The sequence below is a fragment of the Phyllobates terribilis genome, unplaced genomic scaffold (genome assembly GCF_046119375.1).
Source record: "Phyllobates terribilis strain yellow unplaced genomic scaffold, ASM4611937v1 Scaffold_1__5_contigs__length_1240528914, whole genome shotgun sequence".
Lineage (NCBI taxonomy): Eukaryota > Metazoa > Chordata > Amphibia > Anura > Dendrobatidae > Phyllobates > Phyllobates terribilis.
In genome coordinates this window covers 956,078,064-956,105,652 of record NW_027362761.1, presented here as the reverse complement: position 1 = coordinate 956,105,652, position 27,589 = coordinate 956,078,064, and the positions used below count along the sequence as shown (strand labels likewise).

The following is a 27,589-nucleotide window of genomic DNA, read 5'->3' as shown; positions in this document are numbered from 1 at the left end:
TAGAAGTGACAGGCCACTTTTATGTGGGTGTTTATTTTTCTTTTAAAACCTCAAGAGGTTTATGTTCTTTAAAATAAGATTGTACATCTGATGGCAGCATTTTATAAACCATATTTTTAGAGAAATACAGTTTAACCAATCTGTATAATGTGCATTTTTGCAGAAATAAGGAATGAGTGACAAATCCCGTTTCCTTGCCAGGCAGTAGTTGTGGGCATTAGCACTGGACATTTACACTGTAGCACAATGCAGCATGTTGGAGACTCCTGTCGCTCTGTATAAAAGCCGTAGGGCTTCACACAGTAGATTTCAAACTTAGTAGATGGAGCAGATCTTTCTAGTTTGCTTTAGTCGTCTAAGAAAAAATAGTTTCCACTCTTCTTCTGATCCACATCCTGAAACGTAAGGAAAAACTGAAATCAGCAACTGAAAAAATGAACAGATCAACAACTTTTCTCCTGTGTATTTCACTGGTGCAATAATCTGATGTAATAATAACCATGATACGATAGGTTACCAAGCGAACCCCTTACATCCATCAAAAGCCTAAAATAGATTGTCATGGCAGCTAGTTACCCAAAAAAGACCTCTAGCCCTGCCATGTCATGGCTGTGAGCCTTAGAGGCCCATCTTAAAAGACTGTTAGTATTACAATAATGGCATACTGAGAAAATGATCACACAAAAAAAAGGTGGGAAGGGGTTTATGTTTCTGTCAATGTAACAGTAGGAAGACTTGGTTTTTTGCAGGACGACATGTAGTTTTGAATGACACCATACATTTTACCATATCATGTACTGAGAAACAGGAAAAACAAAAGTCCAAGTGGAATGAAATGGTGAAAACAAAACAAAAAAAGACTAATTCCGCCATAGTATAGTTATGTTGACTGTGCAGTAAAAATGATCGTGCAATATGATCCTCCAGGTCAGTATAAGTTAAGTGATGCCAATAGTTCTTTTTTACATTGTAAAAATTGTATACTTTTGGGGTACATAAGCTGATTTTCCAGGTCAATAAGTCGTATCAGAGCATTTTTTGAGGGGAACGGAAATGACTGAAAAATCACAAATCTGGCATTTTTTTTTTGCATTCTATTTATGTTTTAAATAATTTTATACTTTGATAGACCAGTCTTATGGACACGGTGATCTCAATTATGCTTATTATTTTTAATTATACATTTAAAAATTGGGAAAAGATCAGGAATTTAGACATTTAATTTTTTAGTTTCCATAGGGAACTTTAACCTGCAATCGTTTGATTCCTTATACTACATATTACAATACCACAGTATATAGTAAAAAAATTAGCCTGAGCCTGTAGCTGAGCTAGCTTCAGAGGAGTGTCAATATGACAGCGCTGGGGCCCCGGCTGCCATGTTAACTAATCAGTCCTCTGCGATAGCATTGCAGGGGTTGTGAGGACCCCATTAAGCCTGCATACATGCAATCACACTATTTAAATGCCTGTCAGTGATTGACAGTGGCATTTAAATAGTTAAAAAGCAGGGATTGTGACTAGCGCTAATCAATGCAAATGTTGGCTATGGAGCAGGAGAGCGCTCCTGAGCCTGTTCCATACGCACATCCTGACCTCGACATACATGTATGGTAGGGTGAAAGAAGTTAAAGGCAACATAGACCTTATTGATAAGAGGATCAAGCCATAACAAATTTATAAACCACAACAATGGAGTGAAAACGCATCCAAGGAATTAGTGCACGGGTACGATTATGCTCGGTCCTCTTTGGCGGTGTCTTTACGTAGTTTATAATCTCAAGTACTAGGATTCTGTTGCCAAACCCAAGATTGGATTTTTTTTTTATCACAGGTGATTATATAAAAAGCTATGTATTGTTGTGAATGATAGATCTGTTGTTGTAGCTTTAAACGTATACAAAGAAGAAAGAGCAGAGAAATATGAAGCATTAGGTATTATTTTGAATCTACACAATGAAAACCAACTCTCACTGCACTACTGGGAACATCACAGCAGATACATGTGCCCGATCCACAGGCAGTATATGTATCAGGCCTAAAGCTACAAATTCTAGTAGTTTCCTATGTCAACATCTGTTCCATTGACCAGAAACCACGAGAGTTTGTACATGGATTGCTGTATATTTCTCTACAATTACAATGTAACATCTTGACGAGGTATGCTTTTCAGAAAAGTTGAGTGCGTAACGAGCCTAAAGTTTTTTTCTGGATGTTTCTGCAATATGAACGTGACTGTGCCCCTACTGTATTCTTACCTTAATAGAATTATGCTTGTTTATTCTTGGTCTGTAATTGTTCGGATCTCTCCTAAATGTGATTTCCAGCTGAGACAAAAACTTGTTCATACCAGCAAGAAGAGTTTGCGGGCTGGAAAAGAAAATGTGCTTTTTATAAGCAAACATTAACAATGTAAAAATAGAAGAAATAAGAAAATAAATGAATTTTACCTGTTTGCCATAGTGTCTTTAGAAGGGATACCATCGAAAACGATGACACGGTCAGCAAGGTAAGTGGCCATTATAAAATCGTGCTCCACAATAAAGGCTGTCTTCTTGGCGTGTAGTATAAATCTACAATACATATTGAGAGTACATTGGTGGCCCTGATCTTTCAGAAGAAAGTGCACATTTACACAGCAAGGTTTTTGGGGGCGAGTGGGAGAAAGCAGCAAACATGGCCAAACGAATTCACTGTATTTTACGCCAGAAATCTACACCAGCTCATAGAGAGAAGTCGCCTCTCTGCTCCATATTACAGACTCACACGCACTTATGGGGTTGTCTGAAACCTAATAGTTCATTTAATATTAAATGTCTAACAATTTAATTTTAAAAACTAATAACTTCTCATGTACTTCAGTGTATAATGCCCTACCGTTCCTTCTACTCTAAATTAAGGTGTTATTTTTTCTTACAAGTGATGACTTTTCATTTGAGTCTCCCAGCATGCACTGAGAATTGTCAAATGGCATGTCATAAGTGGCTGGCGATGTGGTCACTGCTGAAGATGCAGTCACCACCTTGAAACAGGACGTCATCAGGAGGCTGGGCTAGTCTCTGCTATACTGAGCAGTCATTTCTGACCCATGCTCAGTATGAGCTCCCTTGCTTGCTGCTCTATTACTTTTTATGCACGCTGACCGTGAGCTCCCCTGCAAGCTATGTGAAAAGTGATGAGCCAGCAAGAGAGCCAGTGTATCACTTCTCATTGTAGGCAGGGGAGAGCACGGTCATGTGCATAGCAAGTAATAGAGGGGCAAGCAAGGGAGCACATACTGAGCAGGTGTTGGAAGTAACAAATAGCACATGCAGAGTACAGCAGGGACTAGCCCAGCCCCCTGATGTGTGAATTTACAAATAACACATGCAGAGTAGGGCAGAGACTAGCCCAGCCCCCTGATGTGTGAGGTTACAAATAGCACATGCAGAGTAGGGCAGAGACTAGCCCAGCCCCCTGATGTGCACATAGCTAGTAATAGAGGGGTGAGCAGGGAGCTCATACTGAGCAGGTATTGTAAGTAATGAATGGCACATGCAGAGTAGATCAGGGACTAGCCCAGCCCCCTGATGTGTGAAGTTACAAATAGCACATGCAGAGTAGATCAGGGACTAACTGCATTGCACCTCCGCTGTGTTGTCTGGCCTGCCCACAGGAAGCAATGCTAAATTGAATTCACGGTTAGGATTAAAACATCAGAATCGTGTCATTGAAATGGTGATTACTCAAATATATCTCCAGTCTTATTTGAAATGAGAAGCATCCAATAGATCTTGTTAATAATCCAAATGTAAATTACCGCTTGATCACTCTGGCGGCTGTGAGACGCTGTTCAGAATCAAGGTACGCTGAAGGCTCATCGATGAGGTACACGTCTGCGGGTTTACCCAGACACAGGGCTAAAGCCACACGCTGTAACTCTCCCCCAGACAAGGTTTGGACCTGTCAGATCATATAAGCAAACACTAGCTTTTAAAAATGGAGCTCGGTCTCATGAGAAATAACAATTTATGTTTTTTCTTAGTAACATTTTGTCAGCAAATGAGAATGAATTTTTTTTTTTACCTCTTGATCAATAATATTTTCAATCTGCATCGGCTTCATAACATCTGTAACAAATTGAGGGTGTGTGTAGGCATCTCTGATCTTTTCATGCAACAACTGACGGACAGATCCCTATTGTGAGAAACAGAATATTAAAGTACTTTTATTTTAAATTTTTATTAGTACAACAGTCACGAGCAGATGATACCCATAATCAGTCACAAATTGTCCAGTGTCGACCAAGTTTAAATCTATGGAGTCGCAGTTTAAAATACAACAGTACAGATGTGGAAAAATATTCCATAGTAAGAATACCTAAAAAAAGCAGAACTATTAGTAGTTTATTTGTATCAATTAACATACAAGGTGAATGAACCAAAGAGAAATCTAAATCAAAAAATTAATATTTGGTGTGATCACACTTTTGTCTGCAAAACAGCATGAAACCATCAATTCTTCTAGGTACACTTGCATAGTTTTGGAAGGAATTCGGCAGGAAGATTGTTCCAAACATCTTGGAGAACTAACCACAGATCTTCTGTGAATGTAGACTTGTGCAAATCCTTCTGTCTCTTCATGTAATCCCTGACAGGCTCAATGTTGAGATCAGGGCTCTGTAGGGGTCATATCATCAGTTCCAGGACTACTTGTTCGTCTTTAGGCTATTAAGACAGTACTTGGTGACATTGGTTGTGTATGTGGGGTCGTTGTCCTGGTGCAGAATAAATGTGGAGATAATCAGATGCCTCTCTGATGGTATTTCATGATGGATCAGTATCTGCCTGCACTTTCCAGCATTGAGGACTACAAGAAACAGGCCACGTTCCGGACTGTAGATGCAGTGGATGGCCAAGGAAACAGTGCAGCAAATGAAAGACACATCATGCTTAGTTCCCTTTGTGATCAGATGTCCAGCAGTGCCATAAGTACAGAAATGGCAGCAAAAACAAGTGGAACAAAGCTACACCCATTAAAAGCAATACCTTTAACATGGAAACAAGGCCAAGTGACTCAAATATGTGCAAAAACATTGGAACTGGAATGCAGAAAAATGGCAGCAGATGCTCTGAACGGACGAGTCAAAATGTGAAATATTTGGCTGTAAGAAAAAGCAGTTTGTTCATAAAGGGCTGGAGAGCCATCCAAAAATGATTGTCTGCAGGCAACAGTGAAGCATGGTGGTGGTTCCTTGTAAGTTTGGGGCTATATTTCAACAAAAGGAGATGGGGATATGGTCAGGGTGAGTGGTGTCCTCAATACTGAGAAAGGCATATAGTTATTCATTATGTAATACCATCAAGCAGTAAACCGATTGGCTCCAAATTAATTCAGTAGCAGGACAACGACCCCATACATACTGACAATGTTGCCAAGAACTATTTTCAGCTTAAAGTAGTAGTAGTCCTGGAAATGATGATATGGCCCCAACAGAGCCCTGATCTCAACATCCAGTCTGAAAGAAATTACCTTGAAGTGACAGAAGAATTTGCATAAGTCTACATCTGCAGAAGATCTGTTAGTTCTCCAAGATATCTGAAACAACCTTGCTGCAGAGTTCCTTCAAAAACGGTGTCCACGAGAACTGAGAAAAATTGATGTTTTGAAGATGTGTAGATGAAACGTCCCCCTAAGAGGAGCCACTGAGAGCACAGATTGGCTGCCATGCTGTTGATGGGATGTCAATGCCGTAGCCAACGCCAGAGAATAGGCGCCCAACCCAGGGATGGGAGTAAAGGGCAGTTTGTTATTTATTGCAGTAAATTGTGCCCTTCCTGTGCAGGATAGAAGTTCTAGGATGGCAGGCCTGGGGTTTTGCATTGGGCCCTCAGCTGCCATTAACAAACAATCTGCACATTTTGATTCGGCTGCTGGTAGTCTAAACCATGGGTGGATCAGGACACAGAAGGACCCCCCTACCTTTATCACATTGCTTCGATTACGCAGTTTCTATTGATAGCAGTATCTAAGGATTAAACAATATTCACAGTTGACATCAGCTGCCTGTAGAGCGAGCTTAACTACTAAGCCTGCTCCTTACATTCCCTGCACAAACTGTCCTAAATATTTGATGTCTAATATTTAATGACTTGCCATCGCTGTACACTAATTGGGAAACGCAAAAATAAATGTGGTATGAATATGCTGCCACCCCCCCTTAAAAAAAAAAAAAAAATTACAAAAAACTAAGGTTGGTAAAAAAAAAAAAAAATGGCTAATTCTTTAATGTTAATTGCTCAAACCAGTTTTTAAGTATGACTTCCAGCAAGAATCCATCCATCTTAAAACTAGCATTTTGTAACAAAGATGCAGACACCTGTAGCAGTTTCAGGTAGGAGGACACTTACTGTTGATTTTGGACTGATCTTCTGGGGTTTGTAGCTCACATTAAGAACTGGTACATCACCTGCAACATAAACACAGTTCCTTGACATTAGCTTCTTTGCAATGTTTTCTGAATTCAAAATACAGAAATAAAAATTAATCTTCAGAAAGCACCAATTTTTATAATATAATGCAAAAGTATCAGCTATGTTGAAAGCACCAATGTAATTGAAAGAAGAAATTCTCAATTTTAGTTTTTCTTACCTCCTTCATCCGGCTTCAGTCTCCCAGCCAGCATCCTGATGAATGTGGTTTTACCAGTTCCTGAAGAAATAAATGATACAATTTATTCTTAGTTGCATTAAACAGAAAAGTGTAAAGCTTAGCTACTTCACAATATAATTCCTGCGGGCAGGACCAAATGGGCAATTCACAATTACTATGTCTGTGCCACATTAACTGGAACCAGTGGGGCTGCGCTGCAATACTAGACACAGGCTGCTCACAAGAGTTTTAATGTTTCTGATTTCACTTGTCGACAGGTTTTTGCTATGCAAAATTGGAGCACCGTGATGTAGGGTAAGGGCCTCAATTTCAGCAAGGTGTCTCTTACTGGGCTGTGTTTTGTGGTTTCAACACAATCAGTGTTTTATCAGCAGAAGATTATCAGTACAGGACAAGCGGCCTGGTGCCTTATCAGTCCAACTCCCCACACAACTGATCAGCAGCTCTCAGCGACGTTATACACAGCTCAACAACTGAGCGCTGCAGCAGAGACAACTATGATTAACATAACTTGGCACCAAGTAAACTAAGAGATAAATCACTGCAATCCAGGTCTCTATCCCTACCTCATGCTGCTGTCAGATTACATAGCAAAAACCTGCTGACAGTTAAGTAATAGGGCGCTAGAAGACCAATTCTCCCACACAATTTACCAAAGTGTGACCATAATGTCTCAGGATCTTTGCCCTGTCTATGTAATTTGTAAAAACTAGGTGAATATCGGCAGAGTAAATGCCACGTGTAAACTTATCCTTCATGGGTACACATACACCGCGCTCACCATTCTCTCCCAACATGACCATGATTTCGGAGTCTGTGAACTCTCCAGCAACAATCTTGAGCTGGAACTCCCCCATCTGTTTCCTCATTGATGGATATTTGTACATGCACATCTTCTTAATCTCTTCCTCCGTGGCAGTCTCAGCTACCTTGAACACCAAGGAGCAGTCTCTGAATCTTAAATTTTCAGTTGGAACATAGCCATCCAAGAAGATGTTGATGCCTGATAGAGAGAAAAAAGATAGTTACCCATAAAGTGGGTGACAATATGGTTAATGTTAAAAAGGCATTGAGACATTTAATTCAGGCACTACCTGACATAGGCATGCACAATATTAGCTAGGCTACATATATTCATACAACACACATACCAATACTTCCTATTGACAAAGCAACACCTACCTTCTCTGACGCTGAAAGGCATCGTGACCACGCCATAAGCACTTGGAACACCATACAAGCAGCAAATGAAGTCCGAGAGATAATCGAGGACACTCAGATCGTGCTCTACAACAATAATGTAGCTGAAAAGCAGAAACCCTTATCAGCGTCATGTCCCATGATTAAATCTTCACCATAACACGTTCACATCTGGAATCATTTTAAAAATTGCTCCTGTGCAAAGATATAACCCCTATAGACTTGGTATAGCTACCACTATGTTCTTTCAGTCACGCCACTCCCATCAAATTAATAAAAACACTGACATTCTCCAGTCCCTGACGCATGGACGCCACTCAGCGGAGGCACCTAATTTATTAACCACTTCGCGCCAGAGCCTGTTTTTGCCTTCGTGACCGGGCCAATTTTTTCAATTCTGACCACTGTCACTTTATGAAGTAATTACTCTGGAACGCTTCAACGTATTCCCCTGATTCTGAGACTGTTTTTTCATGACATATTGTACTTCATGATAGTGGTAAAATTTCTTCCATATCCCTTGCGTTTATTTGTGAAAAAATCGGAAATTTGGCGAAAATTTAGAAAATTTTGCAATTTTCAAACTTTGAATTTTCATGCCCTTAAATCAGAGAGATATGTCACACAAAATAGTTAATAAATAACATTTCCCACATGTCTACTTTACATCAGCACAATTTTGGAACCAAAATTTTTTTTTGTTAGGGAGCTATAAGGGTTAAAAGTTGACCAGCGATTTCTCATTTTTCCAACAAAATTTACAAAAACATTTTTTTAGGGACCACATCATATTTGAAGTCACTTTGAGGGGTCTTTATGACAGAAAATACCCAAAATTGACACCATTCTAAAAACTGCACCCCTCAAGGTGCTCAAAACCACATTCAAGAACTTTATTAACCCTTCAGGTGCTTCACAGGAATTTTTGGAATGTGGAAAAAAAAAAATTAACATTTAACTTTTTTCACAAAAATGTTACTTTAGACCCAATTTTTTTTATTTTCACAGGGGTAACAGGAAAAAATGGACCCCAAATTTTTTTGTGCAATTTCTCTTGAGCGTGCTGATACCCCATATGTGAGGGAAAACCACTGTTTGGGCGCACTGCAGGGTTCGGAAGGGAAGGAGCGCCATTAGACTTTTTGAATGTAAAATTTGTCTGAATAATTAGCAGACGCCATGTTGCGTTTGGAGAGCTCCTGATGTGCCTAAACAGTGGAAACCCCCCACAAGTGACACCATTTTGGAAACTAGACCCCTTAGGGAACTTATCTAGATGTGTGGTGAGCACCTTGAACCCCAAGGTGCTTCACAGAAGTTTATAATATTGAGCCGTAAAAATAAAATTTTCACATTTTTCCCACAAAACCGTTTTTCATCCCTTAATTTTGCATTATCATAAGGGTAATAGGATAAATTGCACCATGAAATTTGTTGTGCAATTTCTCCTGAACACGCTGATACCCCATATGTGGAGGCAAATTACTGTTTGGGCGCATGGCAGGGTTTGAAAGGGAAGGAGCGCCATTTGACTTTTTGAATGTAAAATTTGTTTGAATAATTAGCGGACACCATGTCACATTTGTGGAGCCCCTAATGTGTCTAAACAGCGGAAACCCCCCACAAGTGCCACCATTTTGGAAACTAGACCCCTTAGGGAACTTATCTAGATGTGTGGTGAGCACCTTGCACCCCCAGCTGCTTCACAGAAGTTTATAATATTGAGCCGTGAAAATAAAATTTTCACATTTTTCCCATAAAAAATGTTTTTCATCCCCTAATTTTGCATTATCATAAGGGTAACAGGATAAATTGCACCATGAAATTTGTTGTACAATTTCTCCTGAGTACGCCGATACCCCATATGTGGGGGAAAACCACTGCTTTGGTGTACGGCAGGGTTCGGAAGAGAAAGGAGCGCTATGTTGGCTGGGATAGGCAGCAGACACCATGTCACATTTGAAGAGTCGCTGACATGCCAAAACAGCAGAAACCTCCACAAATGACCCCATTTTGTAAACTACACCTCTCAAGGAATTCATCTAGGGAAGTAGTGAGTATTTTTTAATTTTTAAATTTATACCATTGGGCAGTGAAAAAATCATAATTATATTTTTACCACAAAAAAATGTTTTACCCTCAGATTTTACATTTTCAAACAGGGCAATGGGTAAAAATGGTGCCAAAATGTGTCACACAATTTCTTCTAAAAGTGTCAATACCCCATAAGTGGCTGTATCGTACCGCTTAGCCATACGGTGAGATCTGGGGGGGACGGAGTGCTATTTGACAATTGGAGAACAAATTATTGTAGAATAGGCATTTGGATTTGGGAGCACAAAATTTTCTGAATTTCTTTTGGGGGGCAAGGGTCATTTTGCTTTTCCAGAGCCTTTCTGCTACCAGTAACTTGGAAGTCCCTTATATTTTTAACAGATGACGGACCTGAGTGGGGACTAGCTTTTTTTGAGGACTGAGTTGAAGCTTTTATTGGGAACATTTTACGTAACATTTATCCGGCGCTCTAGGCTGAGCACTTACATCGGGGTTTCCATCTAAATTTCCAAGTGATGTAATTCAGATGAAACCCCTGCAGGATCCATTCACTGTAATGAGGCAGCAGAGTTACTCTGGACACCGTCTGGCCTCTGTGTAGCGGTGTCCTTTTTTTCAGAAGTGCACAAAACTGTGGCCAACCGCACTTTTATGCACGCCTAAAACAAATGACACCGTGGGATCCCAGGCTAGACGGCGTCCACAGTGGCCTATATCTGTCTCATTACAGGGAATCTTCCATCATGGGTTCCGGCTGAATCATGTATTTCAGAGATTTACACGGAAACTCTGGTGTAAGTGCTCAGCGCAGAGCACAGGATAAATGTGGGCAGAGCCTTACTGGGATCTTTGGGGACATAATAAACAAATCAGTAGCAGGTGAAGAATTGGTTTTATTTATTTTTTACGCCGTTCCTAGTGTGATATAACTGATTAGATTACTTTATTCTTCGGGTCGGTGTGATTACAGAGATACCAGATTGATATCGGGTTTTTATGACTGACAGCTGTCACACACTAAAAGACGCTTTTTTTTTGCAAAATCTAGTTTTTGCATCACCATATTTTGAGAGCTATAATTTTTCCATATTTCGGCCGACAGAGTCATGTGACGGCTTGTTTTTTGCGGGACGAGTTGACATTTTTATTGGTACCATTTTTGGGGACGTGACATTTTTTGATCGCTTTCTATTCCGTTTTTTTGGGAGGTAAAATTAACAAAAACAAACAATTCAGGAATTGTTTTTTGAGTTTTTTTTTTATGCCGTTCTGCGTGTGGTAAAAGTGATCAGGCAGCGTTATTCTTCGGGTCAGTACGTTTACAGCGATACTACACTTACTGTATTTTTTTATGTTTTGGCGCTTTTACACAATAAAACTATTTTATAGAAAAAAATATTTTTTTTGCATTGCTTTATTCTGAGCGCTATAACTTTTTTATTTTTCGGCTGATGGAGCTGTATGGCGGCTTTTTTTTTGCGTAACAAGATGACGTTTTCAGTGGTACCATTTTTATTTCTATTTTGTTTTTTGATCGCATTTTTTTCCACTTTTTGTTTGGCAATATGATGAAAAAGCATATTTTTTTGCTCTGTTTTTTATTTATTTTTATTACGGTGTGCACAGAAGGAGTTAATTAGTGTGACAGTTTTATAGCTCGGGTTGTTTCGGACGCGGCGATACCAAATATGTGTACTTTTTTTGGTTTTGTAAAAATATACGGATTTATTGGTTTAATATTTTATTTATTTATTTTGTGATTTTTTTATTAATAGTTTAAAAACTTTTTTTTTACTTTTTTTCACATTTTTTCTTAGTCCCTGTATGGGACATTAATTTTTATTTTTCTGATCTCTGATCTCATGTAATGTAAGACATATATTACATTACATGAGATCTTCCCTGACTGTTTCAGTCAGAGTCTCCTGTCTGGCTACAGCAGCAGCTGAGCCAGACAGGACACCATATATGGCAGAGCTGGAGGCGGTCATGTGACCTCCAGCTGCCATAGCAACCCCAGGTCCTGGAAGGACTCGGAGGTCTTCGGAGAGGTAAGTTGACGACCCCCTCTCCTCCTGCTGTGTCCTATATGCCGCGATCACAATAGATCACAGCATATAGAAGACAGCTAAGGGTTAACATCACTGGGACCTGATCTAATCAGGTCCCGATGATGTCCCCTGTCAGAGCTAACGCTCTGCACCGGAATCGCAGCGCTTGAAGGACCCTGGGGGTCCTGAGCGCTGCGAGACCACCCACCGTTTTTAAACGTCGGCGCTGCACAGAGTCCGGCAAGCGCCGACGTTTATCTACAGTGGGCGGTCGGGAACCGGTTAACTGGCGTGCACCTCTTAATGAATTTAGTACACAAGTCTTGATGAATCAGCCCCAATGTCTAATTTTTATTCTCAGAGCAGTGTCAATTAGGCCTTAAAGGGGTTTTCTCCAAGAACAAAAGTTGATTTTAATCAACAGATCTTGGAATAATAACTTTCACAATCGGATGTGTTTAAATAAAATGTTCCTGCGCTGGGATAATCTTATAAATGTTCCCCTGCTGTGTACTGTGTAATGGCTGTGACTGACTGTGGAACATGGTCTGATCATACCACATCTCCAGGGAAGGGGAGGAAGCAAGAGAGTATACAGACAGGACAGCATGAAATCGCAGATGATTCTGTGAAGTAAAACATTGTTTAAAAACAGGCAGGGAGCAAGCCCCTGACTTGCGCTGAGCTCACCGAGCGGTGTCCTGTCACTCAGTGAGCTCAGCCCAGTTCAGGGGTCATTCTACTCAGCTCCTCAATGTGTGCGGTCAGATGGATTACAGCATGGGACACTTAGGAGAGGTGAGTATACAGATTTTTATTAATTTTATTCTTATTTTTACAGGCCTTGGACACAGCAGGAGCAGAATACTACTCTCAATATTGTCCCTTGCTCACGCTGATCTCAGCGTCGGCAGGGAACAATGACGACAGATGCCTGCAGCACCCGGCGCTTGGGAACTGCGCTAACTGTACCGCTGATTCCCAGGCGCTGGTACGGCGGTACGGATGCGGGGAAAAAAAGGACATTTCAGCGTGTTTTGCCCACGGACACACGGTCCGTGAAAACACACTGACATGTGCACAGACCCATTCATTTGAATGGGTCTACGTGTTTCAGTGTCTCCGGTACGTGTGGAAACACGAACATGTGAAAGACCCCTAAGAGGGCGCTGAGGCAGATGCTGTGGGCACCTTTCAGGATGTTTGTAAGCGATCGATGAGGGGGTCTGAAAACCTAGGTCCCCACTAATCTACTTGCAAATAAAACAACAACAAAAAAATAGTCAGTCTTGAATGATTTGTCTGTTAGATTCAAAAGATTGATTGACACAATCCTGACAGAGGAGAAAAAGACAAAAGCGGCTCTGTAGCTATGCGATTCTTCATCTGAAGTGCTAATAAAATGAAACTTGTGAACAGGATGTTTTTTTTTTTACCGGTCGGGATCAATGAGAGATCTGATGGTAATGGCAGCTTTAAGACGCTGCTTCACATCTAAATAACTGGATGGTTCGTCAAACATGAAGCTGTAAAAAGAAAAATACAGGTTTTAAAAAAGGTAATTCTTATTTAGATTTCTGTTAATAATGACTTGTGGATGTGCTCCATAAGCAGCTTTTCTTACATGTCAGCTTTCTGGATACAGACGACAGCACAAGCAAATCTCTGAAGCTCTCCTCCGGAAAGGTCCTCCACATTTCGATCCCTCAGGTGAGTAAGATCTATGACGAACCAACAATGGGATCATGACAATATACAGTGTGAACAGAGTCTTATCAATATTTTTGCCCTTAGTCCCAGGTGGGAATCGTTTGTTTGCATCACTCGGCGCTCTAAAACCGATTATATAGTATAGCAGTGTACAAATGGCCACACAGCCACAGCTATAATATTCTGCCACATCTTAATATTAGAGACTTGGGTCTTTTTCTTTTTTTATGAGTAAATTGTTTGTTTTTAATAAAAATTTTAGGTGTCCCTACCGATTTGTGCGATTTCACAAAAGCCATTCCTAAAGATACAGCTCCGATTTATCAAATCGATTATGTCAGAACTCTGGCTCCAACATGTCCCCTCATCAAAACCAACGTGAACAGTGCCGACCTTGATAAAAACGGGCCACAGCCCCGATGAAGGGTGCGTGAAAGTAAGATGCGCCAAATACATTGAGACATGCGCCTCTTAATGGCTTTGGCGCATTTTTCAGCTGCTGTGCACCAACACAATACATGTACTTTGGTCAAGGACTAGTTTGTCAAGGGCATTTGGTCATGCCTTCTCCTGGCTAAGATCTGCCCACTTTGTCGGAGGTGGCCAGGAAAGGCATAAAAATGCAAATAGTCGCAAACCTTCTGTGCAACTACGAGTTGAGCTAAATTTTTGCCACACTGGATGCATTTCACGTCAAAATGATGGCAATAACAGTTTGATGAATCACATCACCCCGTAAACTAGTCGACACTTAACACTATTCCCAAAAATCGTAATGACAATGGGGAACTACTGCTGTAAACAGAATCTTACATCAGTCTATAGTCCCAACAGCAAGCACCAAAGGATACAGAGAAGCAGGCTAAGTTGGCTTTGAAGGTGTATTCAAGCCTAAACAAGGTATCAATCCACTGGATAGGTAATAACTCTTAGATCTGTGTTGGTTCCACCAGTGTGCTGCCGAAAATTTCCAACAATGGGAAACTTATGCCAGTTTTCCCCTGGCTGCAAAACCACAACCAGGAAATGTTGAATGGAGAGGCAGGGTGCACATGTACTTATATAGTGCTTCGCTATCTTTGTCAAGACCTGAAATGTAGCACACGTGCCCCCTGCAATTCAACTCCTGGCTGAGGGGACAACTAGATGATAACTGGATTAGGCTGTTAACTTGCCTGGTCCATTTTTTCCCCACAGGTAACAAGTGGCTTCTAAGATGCCTAAACGCCACTACCAAAAAACTTGCAAGCTCAGCAGTCTGTAAACTTAAGTCTATGCCTAGCTTAAGAGGTTTTAAGCTGCCACTTCCATAGTGTACTTACCAAGCTGTTCACAAACAATAGTCTGGGTCCTGGTCTCATCCTTACGATCCAAAATGGTCCCCACTGGGCCCTTTGAGCACAAATATTGTACATTAACCTCTTTGCGCTGAAAACTCTCTCAATTTATGTCAGTAAAAGAGCAATAGATACTAGCAGCACTTTATTTTTACATATTTTAGCTATAACCACCCCTTGAAAAATGAACTACACAAAACGGCACACTAACTTTTGCAGCTTTTGGAATTTGGTCCACGTATTGAGGCTTAATAATGGCTTTCAGGTCGTCCTCCAGAATCTTGGTGAAATAGTTCTGCAGCTCTGATCCCCTAAAATAAGTCAGGATTTCTTGCCAATCTGGAGGATCCTGAAATGACAAGGATGCAAACATGGCGCAAAGGTGTGGATTAGAAAAAGCTAATTGCTTACACTGAAGCAAACAAATAAAATGGGATCACATTCTCCTCGCGTCTTAAGAATTCTTACATTTCTACCTGTTGCAGCTACATCTGGATTTAAAGAATTAGATATTCTGCCACTGGGAGGTCAATGTGATCAGAATAAAGCACTAGGTAGGATAATTTGGTAACTGGAGGAAATGGTGGTGGTGATAGCAGTAGTGGTGCAATTTTCAGAACTACAAAAAGAGAGTTTTAAAGGGGTTGTCCTGTACAAAAATCCCAGCATTCATTCATAGGGCTTAACTACGCTAAAGATGGGGGAGGGGTTGTCACTCACTCTGGTGTTTTATTCCACAGTTTCGGACATCAAATCTGACCACAAAAAGCCCCTGTAGTTTACTTACATCATACTTCCCAAGATTGGGTTTTTGTTTTCCAGCCAGAATTTTCAATGCAGTTGATTTTCCAATACCGTTGGTGCCAACTAATCCAAGCACCTCACCAGGCCGGGGAATAGGCAACCTGGAGGTAGAATTACTTATAGCATTGACATTTATTGAGGAGAGGTATTACATTTGTTATAAGTCCCCATAGTGGTCAAAACCTCCATCAGTCTAATATACGCTCACTCTACATTGCTTGTTGGCCAATATAATTATTTTACAATGGCTTGTAACGTGACACGTTTCTAAATCTGGTGCATAGAGAAGCAATCTGTTGTCTTATCCATCATTGTCATTTTCCTTAAAGGGTTAATCCCATCATATCAGGAGCACATCTTCCATACCTCCTGATTGCTGGGGAAACAAGGGGTGGGGGCAGAGGTGCTCCTGACTGACAACTAGGACCAGTGGCACTATCACCCTGAGCCCTCAATGCTACTATAAGAGCTAGCGTTGCCTCCGCAGCATCAGAAGTAAATGAAGCTGGCAAGGATCAGGAGATAAAATCACGCTCCTGTGATCACAGCTGGCCTCAGTGCAGTGCTTACAAGCTCACTACTAAACAGCTTGTAAGCACTGCACATTTTCCCCTTGGGAAATACAAATACACAATGAAAAAGTAGAGGCTTTGGAAAACTATGCCAAATTTTAATATGTAAAGGCTAAGTTACTAGTTTTAATTGGCTTTTTTTTGCAAATTTAACAATCTCAGAAGATGGGAATAATCCTTTAAGCAGGTTACAAAATTGAAGTAGACATGCTAAAGAACTTATAGGAAAATGCTCCAGTCGTATATCCAGGTAAAAAAAACATGACTTTATTCCAAAGCAATTAAAAGTGACATCTCCAAATACATCCAATAATATTATGCGATCATACGCGTTTCAAACTGTAAACCAGTCCTCAGTCATGACTAAGCTAAACAAGTAGGATCGCTTAACATTATTGGATGTATTTGAAGATGTCAATTTCCCTTTTAATCGCTTTGGAATAAAGTTGTGCTTTTTCACCTAGACATACATTTGGAGGATTTTCCTATTGGGTTCACACAGTGCCCAGGTTTGCAGGAGTGGATTCTGTCCGTGTTGATGAGCAGTGTTTCAGCAGGGGTGATATGGTTTTCCTCTTGAAAAATGGCGATACAAGCAAAATTATTTTTTTTTCCCCCTTTACACATTTCAGAATTTTTTTTCACTACTTAAATAAAAAATTATACGTTTGGCACCTGCATAATTGTACTGACCTTGAGAACCATATTGCCGGGTCAGTTTAACCATGTAGTGAACATGTGTATATAAAAACCCCACAAAATAATTGTGGAATTGCACTTTTTTTGCAATTTTAATGAACTTGGAATTTTTTTTCCCGCTTTCTAGTACATCACATGATAAAATAAATTGGGTCATTCAAAAGTACAACTCCGTCCCGCAAAAAACACGCCCTCATATGATTGTGGACGGAAAAATTAAAAAAGTTATGACTCTTGGAACAAGGGGAGGAAAAAACAAACAAACAAAAAAAAACATTTGCTGCCAAGTGAAGTGGTTTAAAGGGCCTCGTATGATAAAACAAAAGGTGGTACTCCTCCCTACTTCAGTAACAGCTGTACTCTAGTCCATGGGCCGGAGATGTAACCCTAATTGGGACCACATGCAGGAGAGTTTATACACAGAAGTGGTGCTCGCTACAAGGGGAGCAGGACATTCTCCTAATCTTACACAACCCTTTTTAAAAACTGGTTGACATTTATTGTATTTTTCTTACCTGTGAAGCTTAAAGGCATTGGCACAATATCTGTGGGTGGTTTCCTTCTCCAAGTTGCTTGGCAGGTTAACAATGGACAAAGCGCCAAAAGGACATTTCTGTTATAATTAGAAATCCATTTAGTCTCAAATATGTGACATAAGTTTAAAATATATATATTTTTTAATACCAGCCTTAATTTAATGCAGCTCTTGTAGTTTTTTTTCTTCTTTTGCAGCTAGATGTTACTTTGAAGTCTATGTACTATATAACATGGAGCCAATTCATCAGTTTCCTCCAGAGTTCTGGTGTCAAACAACTTGAAATATCGCAAAGTATTTGTGCAACTCATATTTGAGCAAAAAAGAAAAACCTATTGTGACTTTTGCGGTTTTTACGCCTGTTTCGGCCAGCAAATTCATCATAATTTAAGCCACAAAAGTGGAGTAAGTTACAACAGAAAGGTACTCCAGTTAGTGACTGGAGTACAAGCCTTGCTACATCACACTGCAGCTGAAAAACGTGTCAAATTCATTAAAACACCACTCCAGCAGTTTTATATTTTAACACTGGAGTGGTATCAATAATGTACATTCCCTGCCTTTAGTAATATACTTATCAGCTGCAATCTTCTGTTCTTGGCGCTGCTCCGGCCTGATCTGTCATCTTGTGACTGCAGCTCGACTGATAGGAAGTCAGAGGTAAAGGTCACAAATTCTCAATGCAAGTCTATGAGAGATTTGTTTTGGCTCTCACATACTTACATTGGGTACTGACCAAACACTGCAGCAATCTGGTAGGTCACAACTCCCAAAAGACAGTTGCGGTAGCACCGAGAACAGAAGAAAATGGCAGCTGGCAAGTATAATGCCAGGGGCAGGAAACTTACCATACAGGTTACAGTGCACTCTCTCTGAGCTATAAGTCAGGTTACAGTGCACTTTCTCTGCTATATTCATTAATGTTACCCACCTGTGCAGGTCTTTGGTTTAAATGCATCAAGAGGTGCACAGCTCTTAACAAATTTGGCAAATCTTCAACGCACCATGCAAAATATATTTTTTCCCCCCCCAAAACACAGCATGGTCTGGGTACATGTATTACCATATGCATCTCTAGGGCTTAAGACTTATACAAAATGACAATGAATGTGTTTTACTAAGGGGGCAGGGGGTTGTAATGTTTTTTTCCAATTTTGGACAAGTATTTAAAGGGACACTCCAGTCTAGAAGGACATTTTCTATGTGATGGTGTGGTGTATACGTCGTAATATTACTTGGTGCCCTCCTCTGCATGGCTCTGCCGGTTTAGGGTCCCCTTTGTGGTGCCACAAAATAAATCACAGCACTTTTGACTATCCAAGGCACACAAGGCTTGAGAAGTCTTGAGACTTCTCTCAGGTAATCTGAGGAGGCATGGTGGATAGACAGCAGGAAGAAGCAAAAGAGAGTACTAATACTCCGTATACACCACCATATCAAATTTCGTCCCTGTACCAGAGGGTCACTTAAAGGGGTTGTCACTTAAAGTGATGAAATGCTGATGGTAAAAACTGACACACTGACCAATTACTGATCACAATTGGTTGTTGTTTTTTTCTTTAACGTACAAGAAAAAAAAATGAACTTCTGAATGATACCCAAGCATAACATGACATATATACATAAAAATCTATAAAGGGATTGTCCGGAACAAAATGCTGCAGACTTAGTAATCACCCCCCCAGCGCACGCACTGTGCGCTGTGGGGATTCGCCGGTTTCTGAGACCAGAACGGCAGTGATGTATGCGTTATGTATACTCCCGGGTATAACCCGTGTAGTAGGCCTTACTCCATACACTTCTGTTGACCATGGCCACGTCACATCACTAGATGGGGCGCAGCCTCGCTCTAAAAGAGTGTATGGAGTGAGGCCAAGCCCAGCAGTCGGGCATAAAGCATGTGTATCCGCCGGTCCCGGCTCAGAAACCGGTATATCTTTGCAGCGTACAGTGCGTGTGCTGGGGGGATTCAAAAGTCTGCAGTCACACCGAGTGACTGCAGACTTATTTTAGACAGTACACCCTCTTTAAAAGATTTTTTATGTATACATGTCATGCTTAGGCCTCATTCAGATGTTTTTTTTTCTCTAACCTACAAGAAAAAAAAAATTGTCAAAAAAGAATAAACTGTCATTAGTATTTGGTCAGTGTGTCAGTTTTTACCATCAGCATTTCATAACTTTTAATTTTTTTTTAATATATATATATATATATATATATATATATATATATATATATATATATATATATATATATATATATATATATATATATATATATATATATAATATGTTTCTAAAGTTTGTCCAAATAGAAGAGTCAGTGAAAAACAGCCAACATTAGGATGCAAACAGCATGCCATCAAGGTGATGTTCCAATTTTCACAGGCCCATAGACTCGAATGTGCAACAAAAACTGACCAAGTAGATCAAAATTGGACATCTCCGTTTTTTTATTTGTTTCGTTTTTTTTTCAGGCTACATTCCCACAATGAGCTTTTGATGTTGCAGATTTTCTGCATCTATTTAGTAAATTAGGTTACTTGCATTTTTTCATTGTGTTTGAGTGCGTTTTTTACATACGTTTTTATTGAGTTTTCAATGCTGCAGGTTTTGTCTCTTGTTCCTCTATCATGCTTCAAATAAAGCTGCTTTATTTTTGATACTTCCTGGAATTTGGATTTTCATCAAAACGTTATTGATCGTCACGTCCAATTTACATGCGTTTCTGCAGCGGAAACGCACTAAAAATGCAGGTGCGATTTTACCCGCAGATTTTCCGCATCTAATGCAAGTCTAACTCAGAATATCCGCAAGAGAAATAAACATGCTGAGCATGTGAAACACGCACCGCAGGTCAGTTCATGCTGCGTAAAAAATAAGCACCGTGGGCATGAGATTTCTAGAAATCCCATCCACTTTACTGGAACTGTAAGCCCCATAGACTATAATGAGTCCATTTAAAGGGAACCTGTTACCAGCTTTTTGGCCCTGAGGCACATGTATAAAACACTTAAAAAAAAAAAAGGTATGCAGGGGCACATATGAGGATATAAAAGGGGTGGTAGGAACCATATTTGCATGATTTTAAAAGTTATGGGCATGGTTTATAAGTCAAAAAATGGTGACAGGTTGTTTTTTTTTTTTTTTTTAAAAAAAAAAAAAAAACTTTAATCATCTCACCTTGATGCAGATACCACAACCGATGCAAAGGGTTTCTGAAATCCATACAATCTTACTTTGAGGAGTGACCTCAATGCACAATTTTCCTAGAAACAAAAAAAAAAAAAAGTAATGCAAGGTTTACCACGTCATAAAATTTTGTGGGGAAAGATTCAACAGAGCTATTATATTATTCATTGTTTTCCATCCTCATTCTGTGAGTCCAGAGGGCGGCCCTGCTCAATGATGACAGACCGCCAATCACATTTATACATGGACGGAAGCCCAACATTGAGGGAAACCGCCTACTGAAGTCTTAGGCTATGTTCACACATCATGTTTTATTCAGCTGCGTTTTGCAGTACCAGCAAAGTCTATGAGATACCAGAAATCTCATGCACACATCAGGTTTTTTTTTTTTTTTTAATCAGGATTTTGTGCTTTGCATGTGTTTTTTGCAAAACAGAGAATGTCACTTCTTTCAGCGTTTTTTTCACCCATTGGAAGTAATGGGTGATGAAAAAAAAAGCACCAGATACACAGGTGTCAAGTTTTCAGTGCTTTTTGTGCTTAAACCAGAATGAGATTATTTTTTTTTTTTTCCACTGAACTTTATGTACATACATAACAGACAAAAGTACAGTGAAAAAATGCACCAAATAAAAAAGCAAAAAAGCAAGAAAACAGCAACAAAAATCCTGGACAACCTCCTGGCAAGAGATCAGGTTTTGCTGCAGAAAATCAACGCAGAAAAAAACATGATGTGTGAACATAGCCTTAAGCAAAGAATTAGCAGAGGTTCAGCTAAATAACGAATACTGAATGTTTTTTGTAATTTTATTTTGGGATATTTGGTGTAGTGGAGCCCTGCTCACTTCTGCATCAGGTAGTGAGGAAGCAGCATTATTCCTTTAAAGGACACTGGAATAGAATAGACTAGGAGCTTGCACTTCTAAATCTGATATCAGCAGCTCTCTTCCCTGGATGAATGGGAGATGCAGTAATCCTCTATTCCTCAGGATACTTACCCATTCTGACAACAGGACAACTCTTTTTGCACTCCTGACGACATTTCTTTGGCTTACATTTGTCATGGTTAACAATGGCTATTCTGGTCAGTTTGTCAGCCATCTTGCATGTACTATTGGTTGTCCCTGTTTTAGGCAATAATTTCCAAAATCTAAAATAAAAAAGAAAAAACAAAACGAAATATTAATACAATTATTATTTTAACAATAATTTAATTGTAAATCCATAAAAGACTGTGTGCCACATCAATAACCCCATAACGTGACTGATTTGATCAGAGCTAGCACTGATCGCATCAATTTAAGAGAATTCAACATGGCAGAAGTCACTTCTGACAGCCACTAGCACCCCACGTGACGCGATCACAGGCTGACGATCACCTGCAAAAGCATCTGGGGACCTTCACAAGGCCACCATGCTATGAAGTCTCCTATGCAGCCCAGCCTGTGGCCAGACATCATAGGAGACCCAAGTATTGTATGGGCAATCAATTAGTTTTCAAGGTTAGTCGAGGCCGACAACCGCGACCAATCAGCCTCGCGCCGCTCATCTCCCGGCTGCATCTCCGTCCCGCAGATGGGTCCAGCGGTCGAGGTCCTTCTGCTGGTACCAGCCGGGAGATGAGCGCCTCGCGCCGGTCATCTCCCGGCTGCATCGCCGCTGAGCTCCGTCCCACAGATGAGCCGCTAATGGCCGCCATCTTTTTTCAGAAATCCCGCGGTGCTGATTGGCCGCTGCCGGACAAATGAGCGACGCGGGATTTCCAGGACAGACAGACAGACGGGATAAGACGATTATATATATAGATTACAGCACGGGATCATAGCAGATTCTTTCTTTGAAGTAAAACATTGTTTGAAAACAGGCAGGGAAATGTTTTATCTCACAAAAAGAATCAGCTGTGACCCCCTGCTGTTCTGTCTGTATACTCTTTTGCTTCCTCCCCTGCCCAGGAGCTGTGGTATGATCAGACACAGCCATTACACAGTACACAGTAGGGGTGCATTCATAAGATTATCTCAGCACAGGAACATTTTACTTAAACACATTCGATTGTGGAAGTTGTTATTATTCAAAGATCTATTGATTAAAATTAACTTTTTTTCATGGGAAAAGCCCTTTAAAATTGTCACCAGTATCTGTATGGATTGAGTACTCACCTTACAGAAGTAACGCTCTCGCATTGTCATTCACTTCGATGGCTGGTTCCCCACTGTGTTTTTAGCATTGGTGAACAAAAGGCCTAACAGTGGTACAGACCCATAGACTAATATTGGGTTAATTTATTGGATTCATTGCGAGCTATTTAAAGAGAACCGGTCATCAGATATAGAGTTAATCTACAGGTTAATAGAGTTACTAACCTGCCCGATGCCCGCACTTACCCGAATGCTGCGGGGAGAAAATGAACTTTATACCCCTGGGAGGGTTCTGGTTTCAGTCACGGGGTGGCACAGGTGCTGGTTCAGTCACTGCTCTGATATAGAGAGCGGCGACTGTAATCACACCCCTGGCCATGACTGACACTCGCTCTGCACTAGGGCAGGAGCAAGGTTACAGCCGCCACTCTCTATACTCACAGCAGTGACTGAACCCGTGCCAATGCCACCCCTGTGTAAGTGCAGGCACCAGGTAGGTTAATAACGCTATTAACCTGCAAATCAACCCTATATTTGTAGCTTGATAGCGTTTTTTTCTGGTGACAGGTTCCCATTAATGACATACAAGTTAGCCATTTGTTTATATTATCTGTCACCTATACATGATGTGTTTAAAGACTATGTCATGAAGAAGTAGTAAAAGGATGTCCTTGACAGATTGCATAGTGTCATTCATTTCCCACCGATCTCCATGTTTAGTTAAAAACGGTAAAAGTTTAAAGGGAACCTAACAGTTGATACATGCTGCCTAAACCACGGGCAGCTTGTATCAGGCATTGAAATACAATGGAAGAAGTCGGAACTCAGTTATCAAGTGGTGGTGCACGTGGAGAGACACAGTTCATAGAAGAAAAAAAAAATTCCGGCACTCACATCTGCTTTAATGCTTCTTTAATGAATATCCACAAGGATGCCTGTATCAGGCATTGGCTGAATTAACCAGTTTCAGAGAAAAACATACCATACACCAGTCAGCGAGGGATGTTCAGCATCTGATATCTACCAGCCACAGTCATCGCCCTCTATAGGCAGCGCTCCATTCCTGCAGCACCATCTAAAAACCACAACTTCTGACTGGCCAGAAGTCCGAGGTAACGGTCATATGCTCTCAATATGAGTCTGAGTTCCAGAACAAGGCTCTCATAGACTGGCATTGAAAAGTGACCTCCGGGTAACTCTGGTAAACACTGGAGCAATCCTGCAGGCCCCAAACGGCTGAAGACCGATGAAAGCAGCGGCAGGGCCTTAAAAGTAGCATTCCAGCGCAGTAATACAAAAAACATGCTGGAGTAGGGTTTTAAAAGCCGCTGGGGACCGAGCGATACTGGAGACTAGCTGGACAGGCGGGTCCCCAGCGGATTGGCAGGCATCTGCCTACGTGCACAAATCAGAGCCTGGCAGCACGACTGCAGTCAGGTATGTTTTACACTGAAATGATGCAGCGTTTTGGAGAAAATCTAGCTTAGTAAGCCAACAGATCACTCCCTAAATACACACATGGGAGAGGCCTGACAATCAACTAGAATGGGGCATGGGAAAAGCCAGCATTGAAGAGCTCCTTCCCATCTATCTCCACTGTTCTCTGGCTCTACAACGCCAGAGCTGTCAATCAAGAGGGCTAGGGGAAATAGAGGTAAAAAGAGTAGCTGGGAGGGTGCACTTAAATGATTGGCCACGCCATTATGCACCGAGGGCCTGTACTTGGTGTGAATAGTCATTCTAACAGACTACCTTTAAAGAGAACCTGACCTGGAGAAAAGCTGTTGACTAGGGGTAAGCTGTAAATAAACAGCGTTTAAACCCTGTGTAGCGGCCTTACAGGAGAGGATAAGGGGAGAAAATAGTTTTCCTGCTTGCTTCCACTCATCAGATGAGTGCAGCTGTCATCACTCCCTGGCACTCTGAAAGACAGCCTGCTCTGGACACATGCTGCAGACCAGACTGCCAATGCGCAGGGGCAGTGATCACAGCACGCTCACGGTATAGTGATTGTTACAGCCGCCAGCATCTCCCCAATCACTGCAGGGAGAAGATCATTTCATTCCTAATCTGCAGGTAAGTAGCATTTCTCAAAGTGACAAGTTCCCTTTAAATTGGCCCATATATTGGACAATTGGAGCTCCAATGTTCAGGTAATCATGCCAAATATGATCGTATATGGGAAACAAATGACTCTACAGAGTAATATAACTTTATAAAGGGGTTCTCACACAAGCACATTAAAAACAATGCAGCTTTGGATAAGATGTATTACCATCTAGTAACATAAAACCTATCAGGAGCCACATTCTGTGACTACATCGACCACCCAGATAACTGTGTAACATGCCAGTCTGCAAAAACCTGACAGAAGCCCAAGCACAGCTCAGCAACTGTTCACAAAAGATAGAAAGATAAGATTAAGAACACAAGGGCTGCACGCGGCAACCATCGCACCTGGGCGGCAACCATTTCTGTCTCCCAGCACAGCCAGATAACAGCACATTACACCGGAGCAATTACTGAGGGGTCAGGAGGCTCTTGTAATTAGTCAGCAATTTTGAGCACTTCTATCTCTAGAATCAGTACAATAGAAAGAAATCGCTCTGTAATTCCCAGCTACTCACTAAAGTAAGTACAATCTGTAGTTATAAAAGGGAGGCAGTGGTCGCACCACCAGCGATTGCTCATTAACTAGTATACAGGGGCTTTCGTCACTGTTGATAGGTAGTCTGGGCTATTAAATGCCTGAAGAGGAGATGGACGGAATAGCATTTCCAATGGCTACCAGATTCTGATCCCTACTGAAGGGTACTGGTACCCTAAGTGAAGGGACACATTATCGGGCAGAGACATAGCGAATCAGAAAAAAACTTTTCTACATTTCCAATTGGAGGTATTTGCTAATATTATTATTATTATTATTACACCTGCTACATATTGGGACAGGATCTTGGAGATGAGAATGCCCCTTTAAAGTTAGAAGTAAGCTACCAAGTCTGCATAGGACCTGCCACATATGGCTTGTCCAACGCTATGACTACTATGGTACATCGGAAAGTGTCATCACTACTGAGCAGCAGGTTGTAAAAACCATGTGTGCCCCTCAGAGATCATAGAATATGTCCACCATGGGTGGATACATTGCTTATTTTCAGTACAGATTTTCGGGGATGGAAAACACGCAGCAGGTTACAATAGCAGCAAAGTTGCAGTATCCACTTCTTCGTCCCTCTGGATAGTCAGGTCAGCAAGACAGTTGAGGAAAGCCAGACGTGGGCCAACCAGCCATTGCTCATGTGTCAAGATGAGACAATGGAGACATCAGAACAGAAGTAGTGGATCAGGTAAGCCTTTCTTAAGGGAAAAAAGGTAACTCCAAAAGAGTGCATATGGGTGATGGCATATGTTAGAGCAAGGTTTCCCAAACTCCAGTCCTCACGGCCCCCCAACACGTCATGTTTTCAGGATTTCTTTGGTATTACACAGGTGATGGACTTATTAAAGAGGTTGTCCACTACTTTTACATTGATGACCTATCCCTAGGATTGGTCATCAATGTCTGATTGGTCAGGGTCCACACTCACCGATCTGCTGTTATCGGTGTCGGCTGCCAATACTCACTTGGGGAGCTGCTTCGTCTACTTGTAGATGCCGAAACCCTGGTACTGCACATCCGCCTCCTATTCAAATCAATAGGAGGCGAATGTGTAGTATCCTGGGATGACCACTACAAGTAGACAAGTGAGTATTGTCAGCTGCCGCCACAGACACTGATGACAGCTGATCACCGGGGGGTGCTGGGTATCGGACCTTGACCGATCAGGCATTAATAGTCTATCCTAGGGACAGGCCATCAATGTAAAAGTAGTGGACAACCTCTCTTTAAGGTTCTCTCACCTGATACTAAGGAAATCCTGGAAATATGACATAATAGAGGGACCAACTGGTTTATTTCCCCCAACTCACTGACAAATATTCATGACTGGATGACAGGTCATCTTTTCTGCGGAGTCAGGAGAATTCTCTTAAAAATGTACTGCAGGCAGAAGGGTTGCATAGGCCAAACATAACAGACCACTGCTGGGACCCCCTCACTAGAATGGGGATCTGTGTGAGGCCCAGCACTGATCCTATATCCAGAGCCCCCTATATGACACGTATGGTGCACTGGACCAGATATGGACACATGTGGTCAGCTGCCTGCTCTAAAACTACAAGGCCGGGGTCTGCAGACGGACCATCCATGCTGGGAGTTGTAGTGTCCCGCCAGTGTAGATGTAGGCTATAGGCAGCTACGCCTTGTGTTACTGCTATGGAAGGAGATGCAGCCACATCCATCTACACACGTCTCTCATCACAGACGCCCACTGCTACGCGGATACGTGAGATCAGCAGGCCGCCATACAGCGCAGATGCCAGGCCGTGACAGCCACTCACCGGAGGAGGGCAGGGAGGGGCCGCCGCTGAGGAGGCAGGAGCCGGTCTGTAGGGAAGAGGAGGGATGACAACGGCCGCCTCTCCCCCCTTTTCTCAGCTGTAACACTCGCGCTTCTCCCCCGAGCAGCAGCGTGCAAAGCACACGAAGAGAAACCGGCCAAGATGGCCGCCGCTACTACCCCCTCCCACACCACCGGCGTGCAGAG

General features: G+C 41.4%; 1 protein-coding gene across 2 annotated transcripts; it reads right to left on the bottom strand.

Moving 5' to 3' along the window:
- Positions 1-27,588, bottom strand: ABCE1 (ATP binding cassette subfamily E member 1). 2 transcript variants are annotated; one of them, XM_073642483.1, is made up of 18 exons: positions 27,385-27,588; positions 21,804-21,949; positions 20,797-20,882; positions 17,595-17,692; positions 15,792-15,909; positions 15,216-15,353; positions 14,990-15,059; positions 13,582-13,678; positions 13,394-13,483; positions 7,834-7,955; positions 7,433-7,654; positions 6,631-6,690; positions 6,390-6,448; positions 4,066-4,176; positions 3,800-3,942; positions 2,451-2,573; positions 2,259-2,370; positions 1-395 (listed from the first exon to the last, which is right to left on the bottom strand). In XM_073642483.1, exons 2-18 carry the CDS (start codon positions 21,904-21,906, stop codon positions 348-350), a joined length of 1,800 nt encoding a protein of 599 aa, XP_073498584.1. In that variant the 5' UTR covers positions 21,907-21,949; positions 27,385-27,588; the 3' UTR covers positions 1-347. The 2 variants fall into 2 exon arrangements, with proteins under 2 accessions (XP_073498584.1, XP_073498585.1); XM_073642484.1 differs by having other exon boundaries at positions 21,804-21,955; positions 27,384-27,586.
- Between the last annotated feature and the right edge of the window lies 1 nt (position 27,589).